Below are 21860 nucleotides of genomic sequence, written 5' to 3'. Positions count from 1 at the left end.
AATAATCAGGCAGATTTTTAATGCTTCATCTTCCTAAGTAAAGTCACAGCAAAAAGTTGTTTCTATTATTCTAATTTATCTGATGGGATTACTGTGTAGTGTAGTCAATCTTAAAAGCCACTGGCACTGTGATTATTTTCTGGTGTGGAGGGATAGAGCCTAGCAATCACTTTCCCATTAAAATCTAATTAATGAAAAGCATCTTGCCCAATATAACTTCCCTAGCTTTCCATCAGTAATATTCATTTATACAAGTCATTCTTCAGGTCATCTGCAACAAATTATGTACACCATTCTGCAATAAGTAATTGCATTGTCAGAGGTATCAGATTTTGAATGAGATTTAAAATAAAATGAAGCAGCAGTGCCTGTGATTCAAACTTTGATATTTTGTGCCTTTCCATGATATTTTATGTTTCAAAATGATTTTTCTTTATTTCATAGTTAATAAACATGCTGCTAGTAGATTTGTTTTAGAATTATGTACAACTCTGTTCTTTGTAAGAGCTCTCAAGTTATTTTTACATTCAAACAAAGAAAATAAAAGATTGCTATTTCCTCCATAAGTTTGATTTTTATCATATAAAATCTGAAATAAATTTCTTTTAAAAATGCTTTGTGGTCCTTAAAGTTCTGTCTACTAATTTTGCTGTGACGAGAGAAACCTTGAGTTCCATTTTAACATCTTGCTTTATCAATGTAATATGAAAGAGATCACAATGGTGTTTGTTTAGCTCATAAATCTATATTCCAGGCTGGAATATTATCTCAAATTTGTTATCAGGCTACAGTGGGTGGTTAAGGTAATAGGTATTGCTATGACACTTATTTTTATAACTGAATTATCAGAATAAAATTAATGTGCATGTTAGGCTTTCATTTTATGTGCTGTTTTTGACTATAGCTTGACTCCCTTATTCAAGAGATCTGGGAATAAGCTACAGTGGATGGTTAAACATTTATAATAAAGACTAAGCTATAGGTAGTCCATGTTTAGCAACTAATTCATTTAGCAACTGTTCACAGCTTAACAGTGATGAAAAAGTAACTTTACAACCAGTTCTTGCATTTACAACTTGGTTTGTAAAGCAAGCTTGAAATAAGATAAGTATCGTCACACTTTTACTTACCGACCACTTAGTTCAACATCTGGTTAATTATAGTTGTTAAACTACTTATACAACAATAAAGGATATCAGGTTAGACAGATATATAGCAGTTAATATACATTACTAAGAAAAAACAATTTAAATAATTTGCATTGATTTATATTAGAAATTCATATAGTTTTGAGGAGACATGCATATTAATATTTTAATAAAACATACTGGCTTGCAACAAAAAATCTTAATTTTATTGATTTTAATGTCTTTTAGAAGACTAATAAGAGTTTATAATATTTTGGGACACTATGCAGTGTGTTTTTTAGTGCTAAATTCTAACTGCATATCTTTGTTGGTTCTGTCTGTACAATACATACAAACAAGCATGAAGCTTAAGGCTGTGGGTTTTTTTTTTAACTTTGCGGAGCATTTTCTTGTCTAAGAAATTACAGATCCCATTATGGTGAACAAAGATGACCAAGTTTACTTATATAACATTCCCTGCCTGCAACATCAACTAGAACGGGCATGTCACATTGTTAGCAGGAGACCGTTGGGAGCCTAAGCCTCCTTAGAGCTTTGACAGTTGCCCAATAGCAGCTGACAAAATTTATCAGCCTGGAATTGGCACAGTTAATTCCCAACTCCAATTGGGTTAAACAGAAAGAAAAAATAAAAGGACCTAAATACTGAAATAGCAAATAAAGATATATTTCTTTGGCTGTCTTAATTGACAGGGGATATGAAGTATAATAATGATAGCTCTCCTGCAGGTTTTTGGCTCCATTTGAGGATATTTGTATGTGTGCCCAAATTTTCCAGAATTTGTTTTTACAAAATTGGGACAAAAAAATAAACTACTGTGGATCATCTTTAATGGGAGTTGTTTTATTATTAACATTTATTTTATTAGAATTCTAGGTCCTTTCATCAAAAATACAATTCCTCCCTTAATTCCTCATGTTATGTTTCTGCCCTGCAACAGTCAGTATACATTGCATATTCTTTGTACTTATTGGTCTGTTTTGAGTTATCAGATTTTCTCCTCTACATTTGTTTTTGTACTTTGCAACCCCAAGTTTGCCAGTATTTACCTCTTGGGCTAGAGAATGCCTCTTTGGTTGCACAATGACAGTAGGTTAAATAATATATTTGCTATGTATATTATTCTAAATTCATTAAATTAAGCAAGTTGTTTTCTGAATAACATTATATTTGAAATTTTGGAAAATAAATCAGTTGAAAAATACATTTTATTGTCTATTAAAGTTATTGTAAACCTAACTTGTTTTACAATTCAAGGCTGAATAACTGTACTTTAGCAATTTTGGAAAAATTAAAAAAATGTTGCATATTTTCCCTCCATTTTAGCAGTACAGATTTAACTACTATATTCAAAATATAGGAAAGGTCTTTTCCTCTGTATTTCATGTAAACACCAGAGTTTGTAATTGAAATATTCCCTCAGGAGTTTTATTGACAATAATATTTCTATAATATTATTAATTTATAGAAGTGCCCAGGTTAGGGCAAATGCTGAAATTAAAATGCTCATTTTTTCTTTTTCAAAATGACATTTATTTCATCTGAATATAGACAATGAGGAAATGAGAAAATCATTGCAAACTTTTTGAAAAATACATCCGAACAGATTATTTTAAGATTAAGTAAAAAAAATAATGTTAGCCTGCTAGCTGATAATAAACAGCACAATGTGAAATCTGAAAGGTTCTGTATTCCTGTGGTTTTAAAAACTGCTACTGTCTTGTGCAAGTGGAAGGTATTTTAAATTGGGGACATTTCTTTTCTATAATGTTGACATGTCTCTTAACTTGATCTGCCTGACTTCTTGCATATGGCAACTCTGGAAGTGGATTGGCTGCCAGTGAGCTCATGGATTTATTATGCATCTTTTTTCAGCAGCAGCAATATATCACGTAGTCTCCTTCTGTTCAGTGAGATGCTATCCTTCCCAAAGCTGTAGTATATGTGCGTGGGTTTCACCTGATTGTATCAGGCTTTGCAGAAATATACAGCGCTATTCCTCTTGCGGATGTTAATATTCTTTGTTGGTAGCGTATACTGACGTCACGAGGCAATGGCTGAGCTTGAGCCGTGTAGTTGCTGAGTTTATGTGCTAATTTCATCTTCACCACAGCAAGCAAGCAAGCAAGCAAGCTATTGTCACGGAGCTAACCCTCTTTCTGGTTTACAGAGACAAGATTGCTCCACAAGACATGAACGGAAACTCCCCAGAGCTACCGCGATTGCGACTAGGTGAATGAAAGAGCCTCAGGAAATGGAGGAAGAATAAATTCAAACGGCTTTGGATTTGTAATGCAAGCAGCTTTGTGGAGTTCCAAGGAAATTTGCTTTCGTGCTTCTGGATTTAAAATCATGTATGTTGATTATTGTTTGTTCCTTTAGCTTTAGGAATCCGCTAAAATCAAACATATCCGTCCGTCTGTGTTTATATCAGTGTACACCCGGTCTGTGTGTCTATTTTTTAAAACATATATAATTTGGTTTTCCTCTTTTCCCCGCCTATATTTTCTTAATTTTGTTTTAGTAAATGTTTAATTCAACACATTGAAATGTTATTTATTTGTAGGTCTGTTCACATTGTAGCCTTTGGGAATGAAAGAGATGGATTTTCCGAGGATGATCAGCAGAAAAGTTTGATCTGGACCTATCTTGGGAGAAGTGCTTTAGTTTCAGAGACTGACAGTAATTTGTTACTGAACTCTGCCAGTTACCTTAGAAATCCTGCATTCACCGAGTATCAAGCTTGTGTGTTTGGAAATGTCAGATTGGTGGTACATGACTGTCCTCTCTGGGTAAGAGAATGTAGTAAAAAAAGTTATAGATTAGTTTTAAACATGTCTATTCTGAAGTACCTAAATCGCAAAGTATTCCATTGGGCTTATTTCACTGCAATCACATGTAGAATTGTAGTTTTACTATAATCTGGGCCAAGTGCTAAAATAGTATTCACCCCTTAATATGTTGAATTGGATAAAAAAGAGAGTTGAATCTTTTACTGATTGCTCCCAATTGAATACATTTTGGGATATCTGATAAGCTTAAAATATAAAAAGTATTTTTATTCCTATATTGAAACAGTTTTTTTGTCATAGAATAAAACTCTTTTTACTGAAACCAATAGAATATAATATGGTTTTTCAATGTTAAATTTTAATTCGGATCTTTTTCTAAAAGCAAATTGTTTAACTTTCAGCTTAGAATATTATTTATACTGCATGAATGTAAACTTGTAAAAATTGACACTTATTTTTCTTAATCATGCAAAAAATAGCTTTTAGTTATGTTTCTGATGTTAGTATTAGAATTCTTATAAGCAACTACCTGGATTCATATCTTTATGTGAGATTTTGAGTGATTTATATGGATGTGAATAAATAGCTTGTAGTTTAAATTTTAAATACAAGAAATAAATCCCGTATCTGAAATAGCAGAGACCTACATTTCTATGAAAGTCTATCAATATTATCAGATGATATTGGTAATATAATGTTTACAAGTGAAATGCTGCTTATCTTAGCTATTGTTGATAGATAACATATTTTTAATAGGAACCATCCCCTGAAACTATCTAATAGTTGTGGACAATATTTCTAGAGTTTTAATTTTAAATGATAAAATAATCCTTTATAATGTAAATGATATGCTTCCAATCTGTGACATAAAGAGGTTAAGAGGAATATTAGGGTGAATGTATTTTTAGAATACCAGGACAGCACAGCAGAAGTAATCACTATCTGCAGGGTGGTCAGGAAAACTAAGAAAGTAAGTTAAACAAGAGGGATAGGTAATGAGACAGTTATTATTCTCACCACAGTGTTGTTTTTCACGCTGTTGTCACTGACATTATTGAATAGAATTATATAACACTACAGTATTATAACCACTGCAGCTATCTGAGCCAAAAGGATCTCTTTTATAGAAATTTCATTTAGGATTAGGATTTTCTGTCTGGAGATGGGACAGATTTAATAGCTAATTAATACAAAGAATTAGTTAAAATATTTTTGCTTGAAGAGTCATGCTCAAAGCCACTTTTTCCTAATTTATTCTGATGATGAGATCTAGGATCTATATTTACTGGATCGATACTCAGCTCCATGGAATGTGTTGTACATGAAATATGCATAGATAACTTTGGGGAAAAATCTATTTAGTGCTCAAGACTTCTAATGGGTCAGAAGAGTAATTGGGGCACATTTGAAGGTATTGTCGGGGCCAAGTAATTATGAAAACATGCCCTAAGTTTACATACTAACTTTAAATTCATACATTTACATGCAAACACAGATAATTGAAGATTATTGATCCTGGTGATCCTGTATTTTTGTCTCAAAAGTACATTTCAACCACTACTTACATATGTCTTACATAAGACTTCAGAAATAAACTGCATCTGAGATTAACTTTTTATGGAGGTCATTATTTTGCAGCAGTTTGTAAAGTGTTCTACATACATATAAAGCAGACATCGCTTGTGGTATTTACCATGTTAATTTGTACTCAGATGGAATGTTTGCTATTTTCTAATGATTCTCGTCCCACCCCACAATTTTTGCCTGTATGTGAATAAGGATCTCTGAATCTTTGAAATAGAGAGACAATATCTAGGAATATCTGTCACTGGTTGAGCAATATCTTGCATGTGTAAAAATCTAGGAATTTCAACACTAATATTTCATAATGGATAATTTGTTAGGTTCAGAATGTGTATTGAGAAGTGTATACTGTCCATGATATTCATGTTGTAAAACTTCTGAATATTCATTATGTCAAACTACATTATGTCTTTTCGTTATTCCCATGGTCTTTTCTGTGTCTTCTCTTAATATTGTTCCTGCATACCTTTTGTCTTTCTTTTCCATTCCATCCCCACTGGCAGGTACTCTTCATACCTCTGAACATTCTGAACTTAGCCCATGTTCTCTTTTTCTCAGTTACTTAAAATATTGGATAATCTAATTGAGTTTTCAAATTGTGTGATTTGTGAAGTCCTTTGAATTTTGATACTACAACCTAAAAAAAAAAAAGCAGAAAATTCACTCATAGTAGGCCTAAAGTTTTAATCAGCTGACAATAAGAGCATTGCACCGACCTTTCATTTCTAAAGTAGTGAGCTTCCCAGAATGTCATGGGAAAAACAGTTGAACTTCAAGTTCTTATAAGAATAATAATAATAAGAATAAATGTATCATGTTTCTAACCTGAACTTTAAAAGCATTATAAAGATTGTAATAAAAGGGTGGAGTGATCAAAGGGTACAATGGTATTCATAAATGCAGGAAAAATGTTGGAAAACTTAAGTTGGCGCATTCAGTATCTCAGAAAAAGTATCTAATTGTCCTTGTAATATGTTTTGTTTAGTTAGCTATTTGTTCTTCAATCATTAAAGAAGGTTGGAACAGCCTTAAAAAAAAAGAATACTGTTTCTAATAGCTGGTTTTACTGATCTTCAGAAATGAAGAACTAATGGCAGTTATTTATCCAGTAAATCCAAGTCAAGGTTTTCAGTTTTCAGTTATACCTTTTCTTTAATTTTCAGTAAGGATAACAGAAGTCAAATGCTTCTGCTTTCAAAATGTTCTGCACCAATAAACGGGTATCGCTATAATTAACTAAAACAAGTGGTAGTTTTGATGCATGTATTTTATCAATAATTGAATAGATAGTTTATTTTAAAATTTAGACAGCTGGATTGGAAATCCTTTACAGTCCTTAACTGTTAGTTTCACCTAGTTACCCTATGTATACAAACTCATAAGTGTAAAACGGACTTATTAACATAAAGTTTGCTGCAGGCAAGACATAGAAACCAAGATGCAGTTTGAACAAATTGATTCATTGCAGACACCGTTACACGTTTTTAATATCCCCAAAAGAAATGTATCCTAAGTTTTAGTAAACTTTCAGTTATTATACAGTTGTGTGCTCTGATCTCTTGATCAATAAAAAAAGGGAATTTAGCTCCATCTTTTTGTTTTGTATATAGGATATTTTTGAAAGTGACTGGTATACATCTCGGAACCTCATTGGAGAAGCAGATATCATTGTGATTAAATATTCTGTAAATGACAAGTCTTCATTTCAAGAAGTAAAAGATATTTATGCACCACTGATAAAGAAAACACTTAGTCACTGTTCAGTTCCAGTTATAATTTCTGCTGTTGGTGCAAGACAAAACGGTATGTGCTAGAAGTCATGTTATAAACAGCTGAGATATCAATATTATGCTAAGTGTTGGTTGAATCATGATGAGACAGCTTTTTTATTAGACCACTCATGATAAAGTTAATACTTCATAGAACTGAACTTAATATTCTACCAGAAAACATTTTACTTGGTTTGATTGGTTCCAGCTGAAAGAGAAAAAAATGAGAATAACCCGGAACAGTATCATAGTATACAAGTAATCCTTGACTTACAACAGTTCATTTAGTTACAACGGCACTGAAAAATGTGACCTATGACCATTTTTCACACTTATAACATTGCAGCATCCCCATGGTCACATGATCAAAATTCAGATGCTTGGCAATTGGTTCATATTTATGATGGTTGCAGTGTCCTTGGGTCACGTGATCCCCTTTTGCAACCTTTTGACAAGCAAAATCAATGGGGAAGCCACTTGACAACCATTTTACTAACAACTGCAGTGATTCACTTAACAATGGTGGCAAGAAAAGTTGTAAAATGGGGCAAAACTAACTTAACAAATGTTTCATTTAGCAACATTCATTAGCAACAAAATTTTGATCTCAACCATGATCGTAACTCAAGGACTACCTGTATGCTCATTTTAAAAAACATCTAAAAGCATTAGCAGTATTCTACTTAATAATTGAAGAATGTGATTCTTTGAAAATTTGGTTGGTAAACTATGAAGAGCAAATTTTCCCAGGAAGGTATCACTTTTCCATAGATGTATATGACTAATTACAATTAATGATGGAAAGGTGACAGAATGTCATTGATGCAAAGTCTTCTGTATCATACTTGATTATTTTCATTATATTTATGTCATAGGATTTGTGACATGATGTTTTGGCATTTCATATTTTCACTTGCCTCCTTGTGAGTACCTGTGTGCCTTTCTGAACTTGTATAGAAACAAAACTAGTATAACTTCAGTGATTCCTGAACTCGTAATAGATTAGGCATGCTAAAGAAACACATATTTTTTTAATTGTGAGAAAAGGTTTTCTAAGTAGTGTGTTATAAGTTGGACTTTACACACTTGCAATAAGCCATCCATTATATTATATCCGTAACAAAGCCTTTTCTTAGGGTAGGTATTATATTTGTATTTACCACAGCTGAGTATTAAGAATTCTGCAGCAGAAATTCTTAATCTAAACTTTTAATGCCAAAAGACCATAGTAGAATACTGATTAATGTAGAGACTTATTAGCAGTCTTTGTTTGGTAAGAAAATTAATTTTAATAATTTCTATGATATATTAACAGTTTGTGTGGTGCATTGAGTATTTGATCATAAAACATATTTGGCAGTTGATCTTCTTCATAATATTACTTAATGATTTTAGACAATATTTATGTGAAGTTATACAAATTGTCCTTGACTTACAATTGCAATTTGGTCGCTAAGCAGTGCGCTTTTAAGCACGACTGCATCACTTAGAGATGGCAATTCCTGCAGTCTGAGTTGTTATTGTTAATCAAATTTTATGACCATTAAGCAAGACAACTTCCTTGGCTTAAGTCAGTGAGAAAACTGACTGGAAGTTGCAAGTCCCAGGCAGGCAGGTAAGTGGCTAATGCTGGGTTTGAGAGAAAGCTAGATGGCACATGGGGGTGTGAGGAAGAAATTGTGAGGGTTAGGGAGAGTTTGCAAGAGGGCATGTGAAAGGTGTCATGAGGGTTGAAGAGTGAGTTGATGTGTGAGACATGGATTAGGGAGGATGCATGAGGGTATAGCAGGGATTTGGGGAGGATGTGAGAGAATCCTTGAGAGGTGCAGCATGGGTTGGAAGAATGCACAAGAGTGTGGCAAGGGCCCAAGTCAGGGAGGGTGTAAAGCACGGGTGTCAAAATCACATCACTGTGGCGTCACGTGACGTATAGCAACTTTTCCCCCTTCGCTAACTGAGCATGGGTGTGGCCACTGTGTGACACATCTGGCCCAAGGGCCATGAGTTTGATAGCCCTAGTGTAAAGGAATGTGCAAGAGGTGAGATGTGAGTTGGAGGGGTGCAAGAGAGTACATGAAAGGTTTGGTTTGGGGAGGGGAGGGGAGGGTGCGCAACAGTGTGAGTTGGGGAAGTTGAAAGATGTGTGTCAGAGGCATGAGTAAGAGATTGGGGTATGGGTTGGGCAGGATGCACAAGGCATGCGAGTGCCAGTACGGTAGAGCACAGAGAGGCTGGGGGGCGGGGGGGGCATTGTGTGAGTGAGGAAGATTTACCCCAGCAACTTGTGGCCTTTCCTGCTGTTTTCCCTACTGACTTTCTGGGGAAGCTGGCAAGGAAGGTTGCAGATGATAATCATGTGATTTCAGGGTGCTACAACTGATGTATCAACTGATTGCCAAGCACCTAGATTGGGATCATATGACCATGGGGGTGCTGGGATGCCAGACTTAATCTTACCTCATTTCCTTAATAGATTATGGAAATGCTGTAGTCATTATGTATCTTAACTTTCAACAGAGCAATTCAGAACAAGCCATTTAGCAATGTAGTTACATATGGCTATACAGTAGGTTCGAAATTTTACTCAGAGAATGGTCATTGGTGTTACTACTGAATACTGAAGTGAGATATTGAGCAGGTGCTATATGGATCAATCCTAGGTCTGGTATCTTCAATATTTTTCTAAGTAACTTAGCTTAAGAGACAGAAGGAATTCCTATCAGATTTATAGATGCCACAAAATTAGCTAGGATAGCTAAAACATTAGCAACAACATTGAAAGTGATCAAAATGGGTTAGAAAACTAGGCTAGAAGTAACAAAATGAACTTTAGTACCAAGTTCTTAGGAAGGAAATGTCAAATGTGCAGTACAGCATGAGGCATGTATGTACTGTATTTATGAGAAAGCAGTGTAATATGGATGCAAAGAAAATAAGTAAAATTTTAGACTGTATCAGCAGAAGTATAATATCCAAATAATGCAATATTTCCATTTTATTTTGCTTTAATCTGACCCACCTTAAGAGAATGATATTGGGGATGATCAGGGGACTATGAAGTACTACGGTATGAAGACAGTTGGGTATGCTAAGCTGGGTATGCTTAGTCTTAAAAATGATGATAGGGAAGATACAATTGCCAAATATATGAAATTCAGGGCAGAAAGATACATTCTGACTTAATTAGAAAAGGTTTTCTAACAGAACAGTTTAACAGTAGAACCAATTCCTCAGAGAAGTGATAGTCTCTCCTTTGTTGTGTGTGTTAGTGGAGGCTAGTTAACTAATTTCTTGGGGTGTTTTCATCGGATTACAGGACTGAATTTGACTGCTTAAATAGTACAGTCCAATTTTGTAATTTGGGATTTCAAATTTCAAGTGGAAATGTTTCTCCAAAAGTTTTTTTGTTTCATAATCATATGCAAGGCATACTTTTTTATTATATTGCTGTATGTTGTAACTAGAGTATTGTAATACATGAATTCTTAAATTTGATTGGCTTCTATGTTTTGCAGAGCATTTTTAGGTGGGAAAGAAAAAAAAAAACAAAGAACTTTCAGATTTGGAAGAAAAAACGGCTTTGCACTGTGATGAAGTTGTATTGACAGTGCAATGAAAAATAACGAACAGTACCAGAGTCACATAAAAATAAAAAGACTTCACTTATTTAATACCTAATTTAACATGAAAATTTACTATGAAGTAAATCTTAATCATTATTCATGGTACACTAGTACTTCTGAAGAATAACAATGTGGATGTGCTAATAGGTGTATTTATAGAGATACAGTAGAACCTCTGGTCACGACCATAATTCATTCTATAACTTTGGTCGCAAGCCGATTTGGTTGTGACCTGAACCTAATTTTGGAAAAATGGTGCAGAAGGGGAAATCGGCCGCGAAAAAATATTTTTGGGGTGAATTTTTTGATTGGAACCCAATTTGGTCGTGGTCAGAAGTGTTCGTGACCAGAGATTCTACTGTAACTATAAATATTATTTACATTGTGTTGCTGTTGTTCTACATGGACACAATTTCTTTAGAATGGTTGATAAGATGATTGAAATAATTAGTTCTTTATAATGTGATTTACCACTGTTAATAGATGAGAATTTTTTCCTTTTGTTTGAAGGATTATCAAGTGGAATTCACTTGCAGTTTATTAGAATTAATGGATACTGAACTAATTTTGAGTGTACTGTGAAGAGGTGTGTACAATTATACATTTCAAAAAGCATTTAAGTTAATCTTAAATCTTAGTAATTTTATGGATACACACACAAACACACACACACACACACACACACACACAAACACACGTATGAATAATTGCTTGTTCGCTTGTAAGAATATCTTTTTTCCAGAGATTATTTATTCAGTCTGCAAGGCTTATTGACTGCCTAGCAATAAATATTGAATACTCTTGTAATATTATATTAACCACAATACCTTCGCTGAATGATAGCTTTCAGTTCCGAATTCACCTTACTGTGTTCAATAGCCTATTCACTTAGGACTATGATTCATATTTGAAAGTTTGCATTAGCTGAAAATTTAAATGAAAAAGGATGCTTATTTCTGTGTGATACAGATAATCTTTCAGTAAAATGAATTGTATTTTTTTTAAAAAAAGAAGCAAAGACTGTCAATAAACCAGTGGAATATCTGTTGTGTGCATTGATACATAGGAATTTTTATTTTGTTATTCTTTAGGTTATAATCCTGTTTGAGAGTGAATTTAATTGAACAAGAAGGGTTTACTTCTGAAAAGTCTGTCTGTATCTATCTGTCTGTCTGTCTGTCTGTCTGTCTGTCTGTCTGTCTGTCTAATTTATATGGCTGCCCATCCCACAAAAATGACTCTGGGATATGTATAATTAGTTAAAACAAATACATAAAAACAATCATTATTTAAAGTATAAAGCAGTCATCATTAAAAAACACACTGCACAGGAGAAAGTGACTCACCCTCAGTGATAGAGCTATCATAAGATTTCACTGGTTTTCTGAGACCCCAGTCCTTTTGACAAAGGTGCCATGCTAGAGAAGGCTCACCAAGCATAAGTCCCTTGTGGATTGAACCTGCAGTATGCCTTCTATCAGACCCGATAGGTAGGGGAGGTATAAATTTAAAGAGGCAGTCCATCAGATAACCCAAACTCTGCCATGAAGGGCTTTAAAGGTTAAAACCAACAATGTGAATTGGACTGGAAGCAAACTGGCAACCAGTGTAGCTCACAGAACATAAGAGTGTACTTTTCAAATAACATACACAACTGCCTACACCACTGCATTTTGCATTAGCTGAAACTTCTAGATATTCTTCAAGGGAAGCCCCATTCATAGGATCATATTCATAGGCTTGGATCTAGAAAGAACCTTGTATAAGCAATAAAGTGTTTTCATGCACACAAAGTCTCATTGAGTCAGATTTCCAGTACTTCCTATAGCTTTTGTGTTTCTTCAGCCAATTGGAGAGTGGGGAGAGAACCAGCTAAAAGCAAGATTCAGATGTCTTTTGCCATCAAGTAACTTAATGGATAAATGCTCACTAGCTTGACTTGTTTCCAGTAATAATTTCCAAAGACATCCTTGTAATTTCTTTAATCCCATCCATAAACCTTTTCGGATATCTCTTCCTTCCCCTTATGTCAGCCTGGCCAAGCATAATAATTTTTTTAGCAATTATCCACTCACATCGCATGTTAAAGTATGTGGTTTTCACTTATTGCTTATCAACTCAACAGAACAATCTATAGCATTTGATCTGGGATTGAGTACTTCTTTCTCGCAGTTTATCAGTATGTTTCTCCAGAATTATAATTCAAAGGTGCCTCATTTTTTTTTTCATTCTTTCTCAAAGACCAGCTTTTAATAATCTGAAAGTAGTCCTTTGGGAAAAGATAATAAATAGATATTTCTTTGGTTTTAATTTCTGTCTTCCTTGTTTTTTAAAAAAAATATTGTAATTTTGTGGTTTGGACCTTAAAAGAACATGACTGGGGGGTCATTGGTGCTCTCTGGACTTGGTGTTTTCTTATACGTTTCATTACCAAACCAGCTAACATCATCTGTGCTAGTAAGGAATCGTCTCACTCCTTATTGGCAACTGATGATGTTATCTAGTTTGAAAACAACTAAAGTTGGAGAATACCAAGAACCCCTCATTTCAACCCTAGTTAGATTAATGAAATGTCTACAAGAAAACAACCAAGTCCAAAGAGCACCAATGACCCCTCATTTCAACCCCAAGTTACAAATATTCTCTGTTTCAACAGTACGACTCTGAGAAGCGTGAGTGCTCCATCCCACATTATTCCAAAAAATCAGACCCAGTTTGGGGAATTACAGAAGTGAAATTTTATTTAGCATATTCTAAATATATCTCTTAAAATAGACTTAATTTATTATAACAATATATAGTTAAATAATAGCCATGATAGTTTTTCATTAATTGTTTATTTTTTAAATTGTTGCCAAATACAAGTAACTATTATATTCAGCTTGAAGCAGTGGTAAAATCCAATCTTTTTTACTACCAGTTCTGTGGGCATGGCTTGGTGGGCATGGTGTGGCTTGGTGGGCTGGCAGGGGAAGGATACTGCAAAATCTCCATTCCCTCCACATTCTGGGGCCAGCCAGGGGTGGTATTTGCCGGTTCTCCAAACTGCTGAAAATTTCTGCTACCGGTTCTCCAGAACCTGTCAGAACCCACTGTTTTGAAGTAATCGAAAAAGGAGACCAAGGAATGAGATTTCAGTGTCTTACAAAAAAAAATTTTTTTTCCTACAGTACAAGAACAGTAATTTTGGTATAGTAAATCATATTTGTATTCAGGCAGGAAGCAATTCAGCATCATAGAAAAGTTTGATGCAATTGTTTTTCAGATAAATCTAAGTAATCTAAGTAGCATGAAGAATTTTAAAGATATATAGAGAAAAATAATATTTAACAATAACATTTCAAGTTAAAATAATTGTGTAATTCTTGTCCAAGTCTGGTCCTTAGGAATATAATACTCCATGGTTTAATGCATAACTAACATGGTAGAGTTTAGAATCATTGAATAAGAACCAGTGTATTTAAACTATTTTGCATGAATTGTTTGTTTTCACAGAAGTTCCCTGCACTTGTCCTTTGTGTATCTCAGACAGAGGTAGCTGTGTTACAGCTTCTGAAGGAATTCAACTTGCTAAAGACCTAGGAGCCACTTACTTGGAACTCCATAGCCTCAATGATTTTTACATAGGAAAATATTTTGGGGGTGTGGTAAGTATAATATGTCTTTGACTTTTTTTCTTTTGAGTTTGCAAAATTCAGATCAGATGTTAGTGGGAACACTTGTGAAACTATGTGACACAGAGTCAGGGCCCATGCTTTAATAAGTCAGTTTTCTGCAAACTGACATCCTCCAGATAAATTTGGATTGAAACTTTCAATTCTCAGCCAACATTTTTGCTGAAAAGTGCAATCCTACTACCTCAGAAGGTCGAGGTAGATAATTTGGGGAGAACTGATTTAAAATTTTATTACCTTAGTAGATGTAGTCCAAACTATTTTTATAGCTATAAATTGTATAATGGAAATATCATTAGTATTTTTTTCTTAGTACACTGTAGTATCTTATAGAAAGAGCGAGTGATAGTCATCTGACAGAAATCAGTGTAGACATTCTAGCCATGATTGTTATATTTAATATTCTAAAATACATTTTTAAAAGAATAGCATGAGGTACTTAAGAATCTAATGACCTGAAGTTACTATTCTAGATCAGTGCCATTACATCATGTGGGGTCTACAGGGAAGACAGCTAATTCATTTATATTAATAAATCCAGTTGATCATTGGTTAAATCAATATTAGACATTATAATTTAATCACCATTAAATTAATTTGACTTAGAAGAGATATACTCAGTCATGGAATAAATAACATTTACAAATGAATTAGTGTCTTAAAAACATAAACAATAGTTTTCAAATTATTTCTGAGAAATAATATGTGCTGCTAATAGTAGAATCACCAATCTTAATTTGGAAGTAAGTTGATTTTCTCTAATTAAAATGTTTTCAAATATAAGCCATTATAGCAGTAGCAATATCGCTTAGACTTATATAGTTCTCCATAGTGCTGTACAGCGCTCTCTAATCAGTTTATGTCAGCACATTGCCCTCAACAGTCTGGGTTCTCATTTTACCAACCATGGAAGGCTGAGTCAAGTTGAGCTGATCTAACTCCAGACTGTTGGCACTACATTCTAACCACTATGCCACCAACTGTTGATTCAGCTACTTTAAAAAGGGGCTTCAATGGGTATGATGTTTTTCACATCAAAAATAGGATAATCAATAAACTGGAATAATAAAGTTTCCGGCCCGGTTACAGCACTGAGACGGCTTTGGTCGCGTTGGTGGATGATCTCTGGAGGGCCAGGGATAGGGGTTGCTCCTCTGCCCTGGTCCTATTAGACCTCTCAGCGGCTTTCGATACCATCGACCATGGTATCCTGCTGCGCCGGTTGGGGGGATTGGGAGTGGGAGGCACCGTTTATCGGTGGTTCTCCTCCTATCTCTCCGATCGGTCGCAGACGGTGTTGACAGGGGGGCAGAGGTCGGCTCCGAGGCGCCTCACTTGTGGGGTGCCGCAGGGGTCGATCCTCTCGCCCCTTCTGTTCAACATCTATATGAAGCCGCTGGGTGAGATCATCAGTGGCTTCGGTGTGAGGTACCAGCTGTACGCTGATGACACCCAGCTGTACTTTTCCACACCGGGCCACCCCAACGAAGCTATCGAAGTGCTGTCCCGGTGCTTGGAAGCCGTACGGGTCTGGATGGGGAGAACCAGGCTCAAGCTCAATCCCTCCAAGACAGAGTGGCTGTGGATGCCGGCATCCCGGTACAGTCAGCTGAGTCCACGGCTGACTGTTGGGGGCGAGTCATTGGCCCCGATGGAGAGGGTGCGCAACTTGGGCGTCCTCCTGGATGAACGGCTGTCTTTTGAAGATCATTTGACGGCCGTCTCCAGGAGAGCTTTCTACCAGGTTCGCCCCTTTCTAGACCAGGATGCCCTATGCATGGTCACTCACGCCCTCGTGATGTCTCGTCTGGATTACTGCAATGCTCTCTACATGGGGCTCCCCTTGAAGGGCATCCGGAGGCTGCAGTTAGTCCAGAATGCGGCTGCGCGGGTGATAGAGGAGCCCTCGTGGTTCCCGTATGACACTTATCCTGCGCAGACTGCACTGGCTACCTGTGGCCTTCCGGGTGCGCTTCAAGGTTTTGGTAACCACCTTTAAAGCGCTCCATGGCATAGGGCCGGGTTACTTACGGGACCGCCTACTGCTACCGAATACCTCTCACCGACCCGTGCGCTCTCACAGAGAGGGACTCCTCAGGGTGCCGTCAGCTAGGCAGTGTCGTCTGGCGACGCCCAGGGGAAGGGCCTTCTCTGTGGGGGCTCTCACCCTCTGGAATGAACTCCCCCCAGGACTCCGTCAACTTCCGGACCTCCGAACCTTCCGTCGCGAGCTTAAAACACATTTATTCATCTGCGCAGGACTGGACTAGATTTTAAATTTATAGTGGTTTTAATTGGTTTTAATATTTATATTATTTTTTAATAATTTGGCTTTTAGAATAAGTTTCTTAATGGTTATCTTACTTTGTACATATATGTTTTTACTTGCCTGTGAACTGCCCTGAGTCCTTCGGGAGATAGGGCGGTATACAAATACGAATAAATAAATAAATAAATAATAAATTCTAGATATATTCCTCACACTATTTTTTTAAAAGTGTGAGGGATTATCTCTTGTAAAGTGTGCTAATTATATTTTTCTGTAAACACATGGTATCTCTCATTTATAAAAAAAAATAATTGTAACATTTTTAAGTGCTGGTAAAATAAAAATGAAATGGTTTTTATTGCCACTTTTTAAACACATATCTCTTATATAATGTCATATAACTATTATTACATTTATATCTCACACAAAAATTATGTGAAGTAGTAAATATTATTTATGAAAACTTGTACTTTGAGGATAAGCATATTAACACCCCACTTGTACTAATTTTGGTATTATCTTTCTTTACAAATCACAATACCATAATTATTCCTAGTTCTGTCACAAGGCTAAATCAATACTAAATATAACTTTCATGACACATGTGACTTTGGATCATTAGCTTATACAAAATTTTTATATATCTTTTATAAAATTATAATTTTATAAATTATATAAATTTCTTATTTTGTTATGATGAGTGTTTACTATTTTATTATGGTGGTCTTCGAAAGTTCTGTTATTAAATCTGGAAGGAAACTGTAGATCTTATACCATACAGTATGTCATTCTGCCTACCTGTCATCTCAGGTTAACTGTGATCATTTGCTGTTTGTCTCTTGCTCTCTTAGTGGCAATTCTAACTGGGCATTTATGTGATTTCACAGAAAATAGTCCAGGAAGCAGGATGTTTACACTATAAAAAAAGTAGTTTCTAACACTTCTAGTACTCTACAGTCAGCTGCATTTTTGTTACAAATATATAATCTCATTAGATTACTTTCTGCTGGTTTTAGTGAGAATTAAATAGTTTTTAAGCAGGATTGCAAACTATTTATATCCAGAGTATTTAGGAAAGCTTAGATTAACAACAACAGTAGTAATTAGAAATACTTGGGTGACCCTGATCAATTGCATCTTCTTAAATAAGTTTGATTACAAAATTTAGTGATACATGTTTTGTTTGATTTTAGCTGGAATATTTTATGATACAAAGCTTGAATCAGAAATCATCTGAAAAAATGAAGAAAAGGAAGAGAAGCCATAAATGTCATGGAGTTAAGCCACCTCAGCTTGATCAGCCAGGTACCTTCCAATATCTGTTGCAGTGGATTGTATAACGTTGTAACTTGCAGAGCTCATGAAATTAGAATTTAAAAGTATATTTCCTAATGGAATCTACAACCTATCTGGGGCAGAGAGAACATTTGGAAATTTGATAGGGTGTTATGGACAATGCAACATTACGAAATGACTTTCATCAGAGGAGCTCATTCTTAACATAATTGCCGCCATGAATATAATTTCCCATAAAATATCACATTCACAGAAACAACAAATTGCAAATTGAGGACTACCTATAGGGTTTGTCCTTTCGTTCTTTTTTTCTTGAAGATGGGCAGGAGTGCTTTAAAACAAAATGCTTGTCTCTAGTCATTTGCCTTATCTTTATTCTATGGTTTATAATTCCAGAAGCATTCAGAAGAATAAAATTGTAACAGGATGGAAACTAGAACATCCACTTGAATGTTTTTTTCTCTTTAAAATAAATAGTATTGTCCAGAGTCTTGATCAGTGTGTGGATACTTCTATCTGGATATGGGCATGCTTCCCATTAATTACAAAGGGCATAATGTTCTCTGATTATATAAAATATAGGAAGACATTGATGTAGAATTTTTAATGGTGACCTTTCAGGTCTAGATAATGCTGACAGAAATTTAGTATGATATAAAGCATTGGTGAATTATGAGCAGATAATTATTATTTTATGTAACATTTTGCAATATGAATTGGAAATCTAAAAATGCCCTTTATTTTTTTAGAATAAGCATAGAGTGTCTGATTACAAAATTGCAAAAACAATAAGTTGGTATCGTGATATATATGCCATTTTCTGTCTCAATTTTAAAGAATCTAGTACAGGCAGTTGCCAGGACTGATTTGAAAGTCTATGGAGATTCTCAGTCACCCAGGTCATGGTTGTCCCAAAGGTGCTTTTTCAAAAAACAGCTGGACTTTGTTTTTCCTTGAAGATGTTTCGCTTCTCCTCCAGAAAGAAGTTTCCTTCTTGGATGAGAAGCGAAATGTCTTCAAGGAAAAACAAAGTCCGGTTGCCTTTTGAAAAAGCACCTTTGGGACGACTGACTTGAAGGCATCAAAAAAAGAGGAGATATTATCTGATTTTTATGTCCAAAGTCTTATCTAGAATGTGATTGGTGCAACGAAGTGGTCTTAGATCTTTCTTTTCATACAGGATTGAGCAATCCTTTTGTGCCTAGTAGTAGCATAGATTATAATGGGTGAAATAATGAGGCAAACTGAGTAGAGTCCGTCTTTATTATAATAAACCATTAATTCAGATATTATGAAATAATACATAATTCTTCCATGTTTGAAATTATGAAATTCGTTGAAATAACATTTCATATTATGAAATACTATTTCAACAAATCATATAGTTCTATATATTTTTGTAGCCTGGATATTCCAAGCCTTCTATTTAGGAGGAGAATTGTCTTACTAAAAATCCTCATAAAACTTTTTTTTATGGGACAAACTAAGTTGTGAAACAGACAGTCACATTTTAACTTAGTGTTTATACTGTATGAAAGCAGCCAGTCTGGTGCGCTGCAAATATGTAAAATGGGGAGGTAGACAAATGATAAAAGCAGTCACCCTGTTCCAAGACAGAACAATCCATGTGGCTTATCATATTTTATGTGGGAAAGAGCAGAGTTTCAACTGTGATAATTTTATGAACAATGATTTTATGAACAGTTTATTCATGAATTCTTTTTTAATATATGTTCTCTCTCTTTTTTTTTTTTTAGAAAAAATGCCTATCTTAAAAGGCGAAGCCTCACATTATGATTCTGATTTACATAACTTGTTGTTCTGCTGCCAGTGTGTTGATGTGATATTTTACTCTGAAGACTTGAAGGAGGTAGCAAAAGCACACAGGATTGTTTTATGCTCTATTAGCCATGTCTTCCTGTTGCTTTTTAATGTGAAGAGCCCAACTGACATTCAGGATTCTTCTATCATTAGAACTGCTCAGTCTCTCTTTGCAGCCACTCAGGAAACTCTGTTTCCCATATTAAAACATGGCACATCATGTGGTTCACCAGTAAGAGTCATTGTTAAAGACTCATTCTTCTGCTCTTGTTTGACAGATATTCTCCACTTCATTTATTCAGGTATCCTCTCACAATAGTTCCAGCTGTTTATTGTCTGTTAACAAAGAAGAGGTTACTTACTGTGAGGAGAGTCATATTATTTTATTAATATGGAAGCCTATGCATTTTGAGTTAGCTTATATTTTGGCAGAAACCCTTCAGAGTACAAGGGGAGACCTGTACATAGTCCACCAAACTATTCCAGAGAAGTCCAATTAAAAAAGGAAATAATAGGTATGCTGTGCCCTGATATTCTTAAAAAAAGTCTCTTTACCATAGGGTTGTTTCTTTAAGCACATAGATCTCCCACCAACTTCCACTTACCATGCTTATTAGATTTATTCCCTAAGTTGGGAGCTCATGTTTTCCAAGAGGTTTGTGTATGCATCAGAAGAAGAGTATGGAAATACAAAAGACTATGATACTGAAGATATCTGGATGAACACGTGAGGATAGGTTTTTTTCCAATGTAAGCTGCTATAAAACAAAAATGATTTCTCTCTACTGCCATATCCAGAAAAGAGGTTTATAACCATGTGGGACCACAGCCATCTGAATCAGAGTGGGTTCTACTTACATTTACTACCGGTTCACAATGGGAGCACGCTTCTGCACATGCGCAGATTGTCCATGATGATGTCCGGGCGGGTGAGTGGAGCCTCCTGCCACTTTTACTAACCGGAAGCAACCCACCACTGATCTGAATGCCGGTCATATTATAGAGGACTTTCAGCAGACTTTGAAGAATATCAATAGTGTGTTCTATTTTCTTTGATCATTTAAAGTCAGTAGGCAATCCATAACCCATTGGGCCATCGTAGAGATATTTCCTTACCAGATTCCTTAATGCCTTCAACAATGGCTGATGTTCTAAGATACTGAAGAGTTCTTAAAAATTCAGGAAGCTATTCAGAGATGTATCTGCCTTGAAAGTATTTCATGTGGAATTGTATAGCACAATGAAACACAAGAAGTTGACAACAGGAAATATTTTGTGACATTTTGTGTTATGTCATCAAATATTTTTTTCTTATTTTATGTCAAAGTGTTTTATAAAATTTGTGGGTGAGTCAAGGGTTCTGGAAGTTATCCCATTTGAGGTACTTTGGTTAAAAGAATGTTGCTCATTGGTCATTGTTTCAGAGATATTTCTTTATCTGAACAAAGAAACAGAATGATGAAGGATAAAATCCTAGTATAGCGAAAGTAGTCAGTTGAAGCAGGGGTGAAATGCTCCCGGATCGGAGGGGATCGCGCGATCTGGTAGCGATAACGGCTGCTGGTTCGGAGGACCAGTAGCAAAAATCCCTGGCCCCGCCCCCTGCCTCTGCTGAGCCGCACCATCTGCAGAGGTTTTTTTTTTAACTTTTAAAAGCCGGTTTTCCTCAGCAGAAACAGGCCTTTAAAAGTAAAAAACAGCAGAACCTTACTTGTACTCTTACTTGTAGAAAACATGTTTTCTACAAGTAAAAGTAGAGATTCTAACTTTAAGGCACTTACCTGATTACTGAGGAACGCATGGCTCTCTTTCCAGCCGGAAAGCAGTTTCAATTTCAGCCCAGACAGAATCAATCTATTCTGCTAATCTATTTCCTCGGTGATC

General features: G+C 35.4%; 1 protein-coding gene across 6 annotated transcripts in view; it reads left to right on the top strand.

Annotated features, from left to right (window-relative positions):
• Positions 1–21860, top strand: part of RHOBTB3 (Rho related BTB domain containing 3) — a 70585-nt gene that overhangs the window by 37941 nt on the left and 10784 nt on the right. For 3 of the 6 annotated variants that reach the window (XR_009153419.1, XM_058168876.1, XM_058168880.1), the window contains exons 1-6: positions 3100–3502; positions 3715–3940; positions 7135–7327; positions 14412–14563; positions 18053–18164; positions 19913–20278. Coding sequence is in view for 5 of the 6 variants with exons in the window: in XM_058168876.1 (XP_058024859.1) it covers positions 3441–3502; positions 3715–3940; positions 7135–7327; positions 14412–14563; positions 18053–18164; positions 19913–20278 (1111 nt within the window). In the remaining variant the exon portion in view is untranslated. The other 3 variants (XM_058168878.1, XM_058168877.1, XM_058168879.1) reach the window with 2 other exon arrangements.

The sequence above is a fragment of the Ahaetulla prasina genome, chromosome 2 (genome assembly GCF_028640845.1).
Source record: "Ahaetulla prasina isolate Xishuangbanna chromosome 2, ASM2864084v1, whole genome shotgun sequence".
In the NCBI taxonomy this organism is placed as follows: domain Eukaryota; kingdom Metazoa; phylum Chordata; class Lepidosauria; order Squamata; family Colubridae; genus Ahaetulla; species Ahaetulla prasina.
Note: the sequence above shows the minus strand (reverse complement) of the source record. Positions and strands in the feature narration are given on the sequence as shown.